This window comes from Triturus cristatus, chromosome 4_1 (genome assembly GCF_964204655.1).
Source record: "Triturus cristatus chromosome 4_1, aTriCri1.1, whole genome shotgun sequence".
Taxonomy (NCBI): Eukaryota; Metazoa; Chordata; class Amphibia; order Caudata; family Salamandridae; genus Triturus; species Triturus cristatus.
The window spans coordinates 157,322,123-157,336,042 of record NC_140585.1 but is presented as its reverse complement, the minus strand read 5'-3'; the positions used below and the strand labels follow the sequence as shown (position 1 = coordinate 157,336,042).

Below are 13,920 nucleotides of genomic sequence, written 5' to 3'. Positions count from 1 at the left end.
GTCCACCTCCTTTCCTGAGTCAGAGGTTGTCCAGAACAGCCCACACCGCCTGGTGGCCATTCAGACAGACAGGTTGCACCCCAGGGTTGCTCTCATTGTGGCAGCTCTATCAGTAACTGACCACAATCAGCAGGCTATGTAACAGTGTGCATACTCAGCATTCGCCAGCAGATTGCCGAGATGCAGGTCCCCTCCTCACTCCTCAATGGATTGAGAACGATCTAGGCATACAACTTGTATTGGCACCTCTGGCCAGCCTGAGGTAGAATTCCTGCATTTGTGACACAGTCACAATAGTTATGAAAGGTGAATGGGGCCTTCCAACAGACATCCTCTGGCTCCCTCTATCTGAGCACCACAAATAAGGTGAATATTTCCATACGGATTCTGATGGATTACAGATATAGATAGCCAGCCACCTAAGTCCTCAGCCACCTCTGCCTTAGTCGCAGTTCAGTAAGAGAAAAGCTGGAAATGTGTAGAAACTTTAGCTTTATTAATCTATGATGGTTTGTCATGATTTTCTAAAATCAACCTTTACAAAAATGTAGCACATTACTCTTAAGGAAAAACCAGACCAGGTCTGAATAGAGAGAATATGACCTGAATTGAGGAATACTCCTCACCCTGAACATGGAAAGTGTGGTGGTTCTTTAGTTTTGCTAGCTAACGCTTGATCTGGAAGATACTGTGGGTTCATGGCCTCTTGCTGACCCCACTAGCATCCAATTTCTGGCCATCAATGCCTAACAGCTATTAGTAGTAAAGGAAGCAGGATGGAAGGAGCATGGAAGATCCAACCAACACCTGCCTGCACCGGGAAGAAAGTACTATATGCAAAGTGAGCAGACTTTTGCCTGTGAACTGGAAGTGGAGTAGAGAGCAGCTTCTCTTACACATATATGACTTCTCTGGAACACTGGGGACCATTGCAGTATCTGGGAAGAAGTAATTTTGCTTTTGCTAAAAATTGGAAAGTTGAACATATACACCTTCCAGCATTCATTTGAATGTTTATCAGACCATAAAAGTCATATTTATCTGTCAGATTTCTCAGTAGCATCTTTACCAAAATCCATGCTCCTCCAAAATCCTTCCAGAACATAACAGATTTGAAACCTTTTTCAAACATTTGAAGCATGCCTCTGCAAACAAAATTAAATATCTTCCGAAGTCTCCGCCAAAAATCCTTTCTGGTCAGGTGTTTGCCTCATCGGGGCAAGGCAGACTGTACTTCAAAATGTGTATCTATTGTGTTTTGTGGTTGAGTGAGCTTGGGGACTCCTATGGTAACTGAGCAGTTTCCAACCACGTTGATAAACTTTTTACATTTAATAGTTTACTATCTATTTTATAATGATCTGATTACTCTCTGCATGCATCATACTTGATGATACGTAAATGATTTGAAGTAAAAGCAACATTTATTTTCTATTTTTCTAGGACATGGATCAAGAGAACTGTACCAAGGTCACGGAGTTCCTTCTTTTGGGAATGACAGATGTTCAACATTTTCAAGGGATTCTTTTTATGATGTTCTTGGTCATGTATACCATGACTGTGGTTGGTAACGCTGGCATGTTACTTCTAGTCTGGCTCAGCCCTCGTCTTCATACCCCTATGTATTTCTTTCTAGGTATCCTTTCCCTTGTGGACCTCTGTTACTCGACAGTCATCACCCCCAAAATGCTGGTGAACTTCCTTGCTAAAAGGAATACCATCTTGTTCCATGCATGTACTGCACAACTCTTTGCCTTTGCACTTTTTGGAACAACGGAGTGTGTGCTACTCACCGTGATGGCATATGACCGCTACATGGCTATTTGCCACCCCCTAACATACAATAGGGTCATGACCCGGACGGTCTGCGTGCAGTTGGTCCTTGCAGCCTTCCTTTGTGCTTTGTTCAGCTCTACTTTGAATGTTGCTGGTGTATTTCGTCTCTCCTACTGTGGGTCTAATGAGGTTCAGCATTTCTACTGTGATTTCCTCCCTCTTTTGGATCTTACTTATGCAGACACCTTTGCAAGCAAGCTAGTGCTCTTTATCTCTGCCGACTTCCTGACCATAAGTGCTGTGTCAGTGATTGTGGCCTCCTACGTGTCCATCATACGGACAATTGTGGCAATCCCATCCTCTCATGGAAGACGAAAGGCCTTCTCCACATGTTCCTCCCACTTTACGTGTGTTATCCTTTTCTATGGTACACTTTTTTTCTTGTATCTCAGACCCACATCTAGCTATTCCCTGCAAGAGGACAGAGTGGCTTCAGTATTGTACACAGTGGTTATTCCTATGCTGAATCCCATGATCTACAGCCTGAGGAATAGAGAGGTGAAAGATGCTCTGGGGAGGACCCTCCATAAAATACAATGTCCTTAACATTTACTGAAATGCTTGTCAAAGTTTGCATCCTATTTCTGTTACGGGACTTTGTCATGTACATACAGAAGATGATCTCAAATTGAATATTTATATTATTGTCTTTTTATTTACTCATTTCATTTTCATACGTTTGACAACATTTCATCTCTCTAGATAACTTCCTGTAATGATGATAAGGCAAGGTTTAGCCTGTACACATGATATCTTCTTATCAATAGAAAATAGTGTTTCTAGCTACTTAACCTCACAAAATGCCCTCATAATGTTTCCATAATACATTTTTTATCAGTGTTTAGTAGTTTATCATTGTAATTCCAGGCTAATTAGTGGAAAAACACCACTGGGACTTTGGGTGAGTATTGAACCCTAGAAGGTATATCATCTGAGCCCATAATAGAAAGGTTGGTTCACAAACGTCTTTATGATCCTTCCAACAAACTTTGAGTCAGACCACAAAATGATTCAATCAACTTGATCAATGAAATCTTAGGAAACCATAAACACCAAGCTGTTTGCCGCCAAGACTGACCTCACGCTGGACATTCAAGTGACTGTCATGCATCTCTCAAACGTTCTAGGTGTGCTACAATAGTGTAAACCAAAAGCAACTCATTATCATCCATAGCCTAGAAACCAAAGTACAGTGGGATGTGTCATGTTCCATAGCTTTTCCTGAATTCCTTCATCCTAACCATGAATCCTCCTTAAACCAACCAGTTGACATCAGCCTAACGAAAAGGATTGACATGTCTTTCTGGCTTCCCACCAACACAGAAGTCCACTTGACCCTGGAGCTATTGATCGAATATTGCCATCTGTAAGCTAACACAATTCTCCATTGCGTTAGTCAGCAGTGAAGAATAAAGTTAAAACTCACTTGCATCACACAGCTCACGACTGTCCTACAACTATTTCCAAGGAGTCAATAGGTACGAACGCCCTGCCATGGATGTGGTGCAGGCAACACAATTAGCAAAAATGTTAGCAGTCACTTTTAATGCTGATTCTTCCAGTTGCCATTGGACCAATGCATATTTCACAACACAGTTACTTTTCCATGGAACTGCCTAGCACAATCTTTGAGCAAATCCAGTATTCAAATTCATGGTAGCAAATTTATAAACATTCTACAAAATATCCACAAAGCCATTTCTGCAAACTACCAATACACTATCTACTTATAACCCAGTGTTGAACACGCCTGGAAACTATTTGACATACGACTGTAAGGCCATTTTACAACTCTAACAAGCATCACACTGAGTATTGTCATTGTGCTCTTTGACCACTGAGGGGCAGATCCACAAGAACGTGCAATAACTATCGCCAAAATAATTTATCGGCAGAAAAGTTAGCACTGCCTAACCCCGAATATTAATGCCGTGATAGCGGGGTATTCAAAAGCCCGCGCTACATGGCAATAATAACAGTGAACGGCGGAGAAAACATCGCAATGGCATAGTTATTCCTGCGTTAGCAGGCGATAGCTGTGGATCGGCACATCAGCACCAGAAAACTCACCTTTCTCCACCAAGGCGATATCGCATTGCGAACATGGCCCTACAAATATTAGGATGTGAGGGCTAGGATGTCAAGTGAATAACAAATGCAGGAGATATTGTCTGGTTCATTTATCATTTGTCAGGCAGCCTGAAAGACTGCTGTGTCAACAGAGGCCCTTTCCCCGACCTCTGTTCTATTGAAAGACCCTGCCAGCCAGCACCTACAAGTGATAGATGGAAATGCATTCACGGGTGAATGCTGAGGTGTTGGCAGGTTATTAAAAAAATATGGCAGAGGGGCTGGGGTGGTGGAGGTGGGTGTTGTGACCCTCATGGGTATCGGAGCAGCATGATCATTGCCTCCATGGCATCTGTGGGTCTTCAGATGTGGCTCTTGGCTTGGCACCTTTTCATGTTGTGGGTAGTCGTCCTGCTTAGCACCAGCAAAAGGCAGGTGTAGAATCCCTGGTGCTACCGCAGGTTATCCCCTGTTTTTGCTTCGCTGATTTGGCAGTTCGTTGTAAATGTGGTGTTGTGGTTGTTTTGTGTGTTTTTGCACGGGAACGCCTACTCTGCATCTCATTAGTGTTAGTTGGTAGTGTCCACCGTGGAGATAAATTTTGGGACAGTTATCACGGGAATACTGATGTTGTCTGCAGTTTGCACCAGATTGTGAATGGGGTGTTAAATCTATCTCCACTTTTTGCTGCGTTAAGGTGGAGATAAATAAAAGTTAACTCCTTGTGAATATGCCCCTGAGTTTTCCCACTCCACCATAACAGTAAGTCTACTATAAATTCACAGCCATGCAACAATTCTATGATGAGCTGTTGCAGAGCTGTTCCTGAGCCAAAACCTTTTTTCACATTGCTTTCCATTGTTGACGTACGCAAACAAGTTGCTACCATAACGTTTTTCAATTGGGCCACAACAAGGTTGCTGGAAAAAAAATCCTATCTGCATTATTCTAATCACCCTGTAGAAATCTAATCCAAACAAATCTTTATTCGGCAAACAGCCATAAAAGAAAAAAAACACAAACAATAAATGCAATTCACCCCTTCAAATTATTAAAATTCATAGTGCAAATCACAAAGGGAAACAGCGTAAAAGAATAGGTCTCCGTGAATATCAAACAGACAGCAGAACATTGGGATCAATAAATAAAACATTCCACACCATTAAAAATCTAAAAAATATAAAATGGAGACAGAATCAGCATCATAATGAAATGAGTTCATACATTTTTCTAATCCTTACGTCCTGTCTAATTAAATTTAACATTGCTAGGCAAGTTTCTAAAGTAACTAATCTCTGTACGAACACCAGGGGGTATGGTTCACAAGAACGTGTGATAACTACCGCAAGAGTAGCCCATCGCGGGAAAATTACGACATGCCAACCAAGTATTCACAACGCGTCAGGAGCGTGCGATAGTCACCAGATAACGCATCAAATGGGCCTGCAAAAATCAATGCCTCGCCGCAAAAATGCGATACATGAACGGAAAAAATCATGCGATGAGGCCAATCGCGGTACAAAAATTGCAAAAAACAGCCACAGGCCTGCAAATCCCACGCGTCTTGCGCGAAAATGCACCATAAAAAACACAGAAACAACACACCAGAAACAAGCCAAAGCACGTAGCAATATGGATGCACCCTGACCCAGCGCAGAGGCCAACGCGAACCCCACAACCCCCACAGACAACCAGCAAGGAACAACGGGGTCGGGGAAGGCCAAGGAAAAGAGGGAGAGGAAGACGGGGTGCAGACCGCTGAAAAACAAGACCTACTTCACGGAGGTGAAAGAACACCGCCAGCAACTGACCCTCAAGCAGACCACCTGGAATGCAGTCGGAGTGCTGAGGAGGCCAATCGAGGAGGACAAGAGGTGCCAGCATGACGTGACAGCTTAAACCAGGCACAAATCCGCTGCCAACAGGTAGGCAGCAATGGCAACAGGAGGTGGCAGTCCAGCGCCACAGGAGGAGCTGGAGGAAACCGAGGCCACAGTCATTAGTGAGGAGACGGTGCAAGGAGTAGAGAGTAGGGACACAGCTCGAGAGGACCTGACAATATCAACAGGGAAAGTAACGGACAGAGACTGGGTGGACGGGGGGAGATGGGCACAATGGCACAGATGCACAATGAGGTGTAGCACACCGCACACCCACAATTACCCAAGATCACGTCCCTCATCCCTTGGCACACTGCAGCACACACCCATAGCAAGAACTGCACACCCACATTGATGACAACGTGGTACAATGCGCAAAGCCGACACTGCAGAACAGAGGACACAACTGGCTCCGCACATGCACAGAAACATGCCTACTACATCTGACAGAGCTAGAAAATGTGAAATGGAAATGTATGCGTACGACCTCACATCCATCATGTAGTCCAAATGTACACTGTCCCGCAGAAGAATCCAGCACCCCACAAGCAATCACAATGTACATTGCCATACAGTCTGCATGTAAACCAGAACAATGCATCAACATGCATGTCAACACAATGTCAACATTCATCTCCGCTTCACATTGCAGAAGGGCACACCACACCTCCAGCAGAGCACAGACGACAACACATCTGTGATGCTGGAGAGGACCACTACACCGTCGACACCGATGCCCTATAACAGCCCATGGATATCCCACGCAACCCACCACCAGTACCAGGGCAGACAAGGAAGTGCCCGCAAGCACAGCTGGCTCACAACACTTCACCCACCCACACAAGGCACCCCAATGCCATGTGTCAGCACGCCAAAAGGAGGTGGCCCAACAGGTGTGGGTTGGTGCCGAACCCATGGAAGGCGAACTAGAGCACATACGTTGGTTTCTATCACCCTCAGGGACCACCCACACCCCACAAAGGAGACCCACACTGCCAAAGAGACACATGCAGATGCACATTCACAGTACAGAACCATGCCCAGGGGTGCGCAAATAGCAGTCACCCAACCACTTTGGCTCGGCATACGACGGCCCTGGCCACTCCCCTTATGAATTGAGTGGGTGACGACAAAGCTACCTGTCCACGCTCCAACCCGCTGCCTGCAGTGATGTGCCTGCATCTGATGTACACAGCACAATGTAATATCGTAGGGCCCAGGGCACTCATGCATACAACAAGACCTCAGGGACACACGTAGACATTATGTTGTATTGGCTACAGGCACATGCACCTGGCCCCTTTATTGCCAGGTAAAACTGTGTGATCCCCGTGCACTCTAAGGTATGTGGACGGTTTAACAATATAGTTTCGGCGCACCTTGTGAAACACGAAGTCCTGGCGTGTCTTTATCAATGCATATATGTTGTAAGAAAGAACATCTTCTCACTGACAAGGGTGCACTTAATATACGATGAAACACGCTGGTTTCTTCATCAGTTTTCTTTTATTATTCAAGATTTTTTTAAACTCCAAATAATAAGTTTCAAAACTTTGTCAGTTCATATTGACAATCATATTCATCGTTCATTTCCAATCAGGTGAAAATAAATTTTCATGACAACCTTAGATGTCCACCCAATGCATTTCGGGTCAAAAGAAGTCTGACCCTTCTTCAGGGGTATAAGAGTTAACGATCATGTGTAATGTAATTTAATTTGTGGTATATGCATTTAAAATTCATGATTAATTTACATGTATTAGACTGTATGCTTGAGTGAAGCTAATGGTCCTGTCTCATTTACTTTTAGACCCCTGAAGAAGGGTCAGACTTCTTTTGACACTGAGGTAGGGGCACTACAGCTGAGCGCTCCCATGTGAAGAAAAAATATTGGATTGTGTCCTTTCAAGACATTCCTTATGCAGATGCAGTGGGGTGTGTTAGACCTGCATCATGTTCCTAATCAGTGTCCCAGGTTTCTCACACTGCTTGAGGTGACATTGCCACGCAACCTCTCAACAAGTAAAAACTCAATCAGTAACACACAATGGCGGACCTGGAGTGCCGAGCAGGGTATCCGACTAATGATGGCATCCATGACAGGTGTGAGCAACTCCGTAAGTCTGTCAGGACCACCGTTTTGACTCTAGCAGATTGTGGTTGGAGCTGGTCCTGGCGGTGGTGGCGTGTGCCTCCTGCGATGATGCGACATCCGGGCCGGTCAGGCCTCAATTTGATATGTGAGCCCTGGTGGAACGCTGTTGAGGCCGGAGGCAGCGGACAGCGCAGGGCCACAGACACATGGCGTTGATGACCCTAAGGCTATCGCCTCAGAGGCCATCCAATATCTCAGAAGAAGGGGTCCAGGACCTGACGAGCACAAAGATAGTGGCCCCGGATGCACAGCGGCCGGCACAGACACCCTGACATGGGACAGTGATTTTCAGTGCACTGAGGTAGGTCCACACACAGTGAGCGGGTCCTCATCGATGTCCAAGGTGAATGTGGCGTAGGCTTGGGGGGACAGAGGAAGGTGTCCTCCAGGGCACGATGTGGAAGGTCTGATGTTATCAGGCAGCAGCAAATGGAGTGGAAAGCGCCAACCTCGTTTTCACCACCAATTCAGAGTCAGCTACATGAGGATGAAAACTAGCCCCTAGTACATAGACTCAGACGGGGGCAATAGTAATTATTACCCCCGAGCTATCAAACTCTTTGCCTACTGTTGCACTCACTGGAGTGGGAATAGTAATGTTTACCCACCCGCTATCCAACACTTTCCCTACTGTTGCACTCACTGGAGTGGGAATAGTAATTTTTACCCTTCCGCTATCCAACACTTTCCTTACTGTTGCAGTTACTGGAGTGGGAAATGTAATTGTAACCCCTGCGCTATCTAACACTTTCCCTACTTTTGTACTAAATTATTATTTAAAATGTAATTAATATTTTATATATTAAAATTATAATATATATTTTTTATTTATAATATTTATGTTACAGGTGTGTGTGTATATATATATATATTTAATCGTAAATATATTTCTGATATGTTATAATTAAATAAAAATATGATTTCTTAATTATTTTAAATTAAATATATATATTAAATTGGAAATATCATGTTTATCTTTTTAAATTAAATTTAATATTTATAAATGTTGACATTTTCAAATTAATTAAAATAATGTAATATTAAGTTAATATTATTTTTTTCCTTATTTTTCCAAATTTTTTTCATATAGAAAAAACAGAAATATTTAATTTCAATATTTTAAACAAGGTTATATTTTTTTCAATATTTTTGTACTTCCCATGTCGTAGATAGGATGTCGATATTCTGGACATCGATATTCTTGACGCTATATTTTGGTAGGTCGATATTGTTGTTGTTGATATTATGTCAGTGATCCTTGTGTCACAATGCCAGGTCAACATGGCCTTTAACCCCCCTTGCCAAGCCTTAAACTCCCCTATTATGACATGTAAGTCCAACGCTAATGTAGGCCCTAGGTAGCCAATAGGAAAGGGAGCTGTGTAAATAAAAGGTTGGACATGTACTTTTAGGAGTTAAATGTCCTGGTAGTAAAAAACTCCCAAATTAGTTTTTCACTACTGCTAACTGAGAGGAAGTAGGTATATCATGGCTGGTACCTATTGAATTGTAAGGATAAGCCCTCTTTAATGGTAAAGTTGGAGTTTTCATTACAATTTTCAAAATGCCACTGGTAGAAAGTAATGCGAAAAGAAGAAAAATGCAAAAAGAACAATTGATGGACAGAATGCTGAACAATGTCATACATTCCCCCCAGTACAGAGATCTAGGCCTAAATCCATAGTTTTTTTTCTGACCATGACATTCCAGTTTGGACCCAGCCATATACAAATCAGTTTTGACCCTGCCCCCAATGGGAACAGTCCTGCCTGAACTTCCACGCCAGGTCCTCCCTGGACTGGAAAAGAGCACCCTAGGACCGGTTTCAGGCTTTCAACTGGTAGAAAGTAGGCATTTTCCTGCCCGTAACCCTTTGTGCCTGCAGCCTCTCTTGGGTCACATGACTGGGTGTAGCTGACAGACTTTGCAAGTTCCTTCCAAACAGTCACACAATAGAGGGATTGGAGGTGCCTGAATGGGCCATCTGCTGGCAGGATGGGGCCGTAGCTGAGTGCAGCCCCACTTAACCTGAATAGCCTGTGCTCTGCCTTCACACAAAGGCCTAAAGACCCTGTAGTGTAACTGCATCTGGCTTGGAGCCAGGCAGTGGAGTCGGGAAATTACACAACAAACCTTTCTGGAAGATTCTCCCACCTTCCAGAAGAAGGGCATCAGGGTATAAAAAAGGACCTTCAGATACACTCTTCAGTTCACTACTGGACCTGCTGATGTCAAGGATTTACCTGTTTGATCCTGTATCGTGTGATGGAATTCTCAGATGCTGGTTCCCAACTCCCCCCGACACCAAGGCTCTTTTCATGAAGTTCACCCGGTCAGAATGAGGGTATAATGGGAGAGTGGAATGGAGATAGAGAGAGAGGGAGGAGCTTGAAGGTGATCCCTGGTTCACAATGTCTGAGTAGTGGTATTTGTAAGACACACGTCAACTATTGTATTTTACTATAGTGGTTCCTGGTCTTCCTCCCCTCCAGCTCCACCTTATGCCTGTATTAGTTCCCTTCCCACTATTAGTGACCTCTCTCCCTATGTGTTCTTGAACAGTTCAGGTTTGACCCAAAACATGGAAATACCATTTGTTAGAATTTTAGTCCTCCTTCTGTCCCTCTATGCCTCCCTTTTACCAAGGCACATAGCCAATTCTTATCTTGGTGCTCTTCTTCCAGGAACATCAACTGAGTGTTGTGATTCACTGTTGACACAAGCAATAAATATTTGTTGATATGACAGTTAGAACCACATTGTAAGCTGACACAAGTGTATTTACAGCACTTTTAGTATTGCACAACTGTTAACAATTGGGTTAATATTTTCGACAGGTAACTTAGCTTGCGCAGGAAGGTAAGTAAATCAAGTTCTACTGAGTACTAAAAAAGCAGCATGTTAACACTAGATACATTTTTCTTTCAGGTTTTCCCACATGCAATGCTTTTCCTTTCCCGAGATGAGCCAGAGGAGAGGTATGGAACCCCACACTGCAAGCGGGAATATTGGGACAATATGCTTCCTCACCAAGCAGCTTCCAGAAGCAGGCATGGTCTTAGATAGCCCAATTTTGTGATAATTTGAACAAGTTCTAATTTGGTTTCACCTTAAGTGTAACAATGCTTGTTGAAGTTTTTACTTTTGCTCTCTTCATTCACTCAATAGTGAAGGTGCTTGTGGAGATTTTCTTAGTGGTCGATTTGGTCCTGAGCATGAGCATGAGCCCCTGAGTGCTGGAAACTTGTTTCAGTGGCAGGCCCTCAGACCTGACATAGGAAGCACTCTCAGAGGACTGCCTGCTTCTGTGACCTGCTGTGCACTCTGCCAGGCTGCTGCTGTACCAGGAAGGACTGCTTTGCTGCCTGTAGCTTGCCTCGAATCCTCAGAGGTCAGCCCTGCATCTACTGCTGCACCCAGAATTACTGGAAGTGACGCCAAGGACTAGTTTGCTTGCCTCCTATTTAGAGCCACATGGACATAACAAGCTCCCACCAATTGAATCCACACCTGGACCCAGCATGAGTGAGTCATGTACCCACAAAGACGTGTCTCACCAGTCCTGGACCCCTGGTTGGGGTGCTAAAGGTGGGCATTTTCCAAAACGGAGGACTTAAAAAACAAATCTGACCAAAAACTGCTCTGAGAACCAAGGGGGATACAGAGACAAACTCTCTCCCCTCTTTGCCAGGGGTGCATCGCTGGTCAGATTGACTTCATGTTTTCTCCCACTATGCTTCAGTCGACCTCTTGAACTGTCTTTGGTAACAACCCTCTGCTACGTCTCGCTGGAGTTTTTCAACTTTCCTTTCAACATCTAAGTACAAGTGTGGAAATCTTCACTACCGCATCGACCCATGGATATCTGAGGATGATGCTCCACCCTTGGAAACTACCAACAGGCTTGCCCCAGTGAACTTTACCTTCTCAGACAAAGTACAAAGGTAAGCACTGACCCAGCCCAATTCACTTCTCGTATCCGAACTGCACTCCATCGCAGTTGGCGTCGCTTTGATAATTTAGGTGCTAGATTTTATTTGAAACTTTAAAAATATATAACTCCAGTTCTACTTATTGGATTATTATCATTTCGATGTTAAATAATTTATCAAAATGGACTCTGTTTTTCTAAATTGGTTTGGGATTTTTCTTGTGTTTTATTTTCAGTTTACCACTGTCTGTGCTGCATACATATTTTACATATTGCCTCTAAGTTGAGCCTGATTGCCAGCTTTTTTACCTAGAACCTGGGGCAATGAACAATATAGAAGCTACAGTGGTTCAGGGAAAACATTTTACATAAAATAATTAGGTTTAACCACATACAAACATACACTCAAAGTGCAACCAAAGGTACCAACGGACAAACTGTGTCTGAAAGCAACTTCATGTTATTAGGATAACTTATTGCAGAACACAAACATATAACATGGTTCTCATCAGGTTACACATAATAAACAAATAAAGACAGAAATAACAGTGTATACCAATAAGCATAATGGCGAAAGAATGATAAATCAAATGTCCACTAAATCGCAGGATTAATAGTACAGTGACTGCATTCTCTTTAATTGCCAAAGGAAACCTCGATGGCGTTTCGACCTTGTCACTCAAAAATCATCATCAGAAAGATAAATATTTTGAAAGCGACCATGAGAAAACTGATAGTGAGTGAAATAATCACATGAAAGGATCATAAGGCTCAACAAAGGATATAGTCTTGCCAAACAATTAGGACTCAAGACTTCAGAGATCAGGACAGGAACATTTTTTTGTGGGGGAGGTGACAATTTCTAAACGGACTGCGTCCGAAATAACACATCTGATATGTCCCAGTCATTCACAATGGAGATTCACTGAGATTGGGTAAAAAACTTCTGTAACAATTTGTGGTACTCTCAGTCCATTAATTGCACTTTAAATGTATTTTTGTATGTAGTTAAACCTAATTCTCTTATGTAAAATGTTTTCCCTGAAACACTGTAGCTGCTATATCATTCTAGGTTAAGACTGACTTCTTTTTGTGCCAAGCTACCCAGCATTCAGGACAGGATAATTGAGTCACTTTTTGTGGTTCACCCATTAAGGGATTGGGGCTTCTGCTTGACTAGAGCTCACAAAATAATATGTATGTAATTCAAAATCAGTATAGGAGAATTTATGTGTGAGTTTATCCAATCCTAAAAATATGTGGTCAGGAGGAGAAGGCACTCGTTTGAGTTTATCACCCCAGCTCCATCAATTTTTCCTCCAGCATCCTGCTCTTCTAGATGGGCTCCCTGTGGGCTTACACCATGGGTAGGATCCCCTTAAAGGAGCTGAAGGAATTTGGACCCAGAGGAGACCTTCCCTTGCAGGTGCCAGACCTGGTACCCTCATTGTGCCCTATCTGTCTTCGAGATTTCTACTTGTCAGTGTTACATGATGCATGCTGACGTCAAACGCTGCTGGAGAGTTTGCTGCTGCTCTGGACCGTTCTGCTCTGCCCTGCTCCGGCCAGGACTTTGGGGCCTCTGAATCCTAGCCTGCATCCTGGCTGATCCCGCCCACACTAAAAATAAGTACCGGAGAGCAGAAAGGGTGCAGCCGTGGAGAGGCAGGTGCCGGAGTACCGAGTGCCAGGCCTCGGTCAAGAGTCTTTAGCGGATTTCGGCTGTGGTAGCGGCAGTTGTGGTAAGTCTCCGGATTATGTGGAGATGAATGCAGAGTTGCTGCGCTGGTCTCTGTCTGCCAATGTTTTTGGCCTGGTGGGCGATACCACATTTCTGCCTCCCCAGGTTTTCATAAGCTCCCATCATGCTGCCAAGAGCTCAGGCTTCCATCAGTTTCGATCAGCCTTCCAAACTTGTCCAAGTGTCCATCAGCCCGCCACACCTGCCAAGCCTGATAAGTTGGTAAGTCCGGTGGTAAGCTGAATATAAAGTGAGGGGTGCCTCATTAATAACTGTGGCCACTCAGACAGTGTCGAGCAAATTGTTG

The 13,920-nt window shown here is 43.7% G+C and overlaps 1 protein-coding gene across 1 annotated transcript; it reads left to right on the top strand.

Annotated features, from left to right (window-relative positions):
* The first annotated feature begins 1,446 nt into the window (after positions 1–1,446).
* On the top strand, positions 1,447–2,382 carry LOC146853759 (olfactory receptor 8U9-like). The gene has a single exon (XM_085650871.1). The coding sequence runs from the start codon at positions 1,447–1,449 to the stop codon at positions 2,380–2,382; it is 936 nt and encodes a 311-aa protein (XP_085506997.1).
* The last annotated feature ends 11,538 nt before the right edge of the window (positions 2,383–13,920 follow it).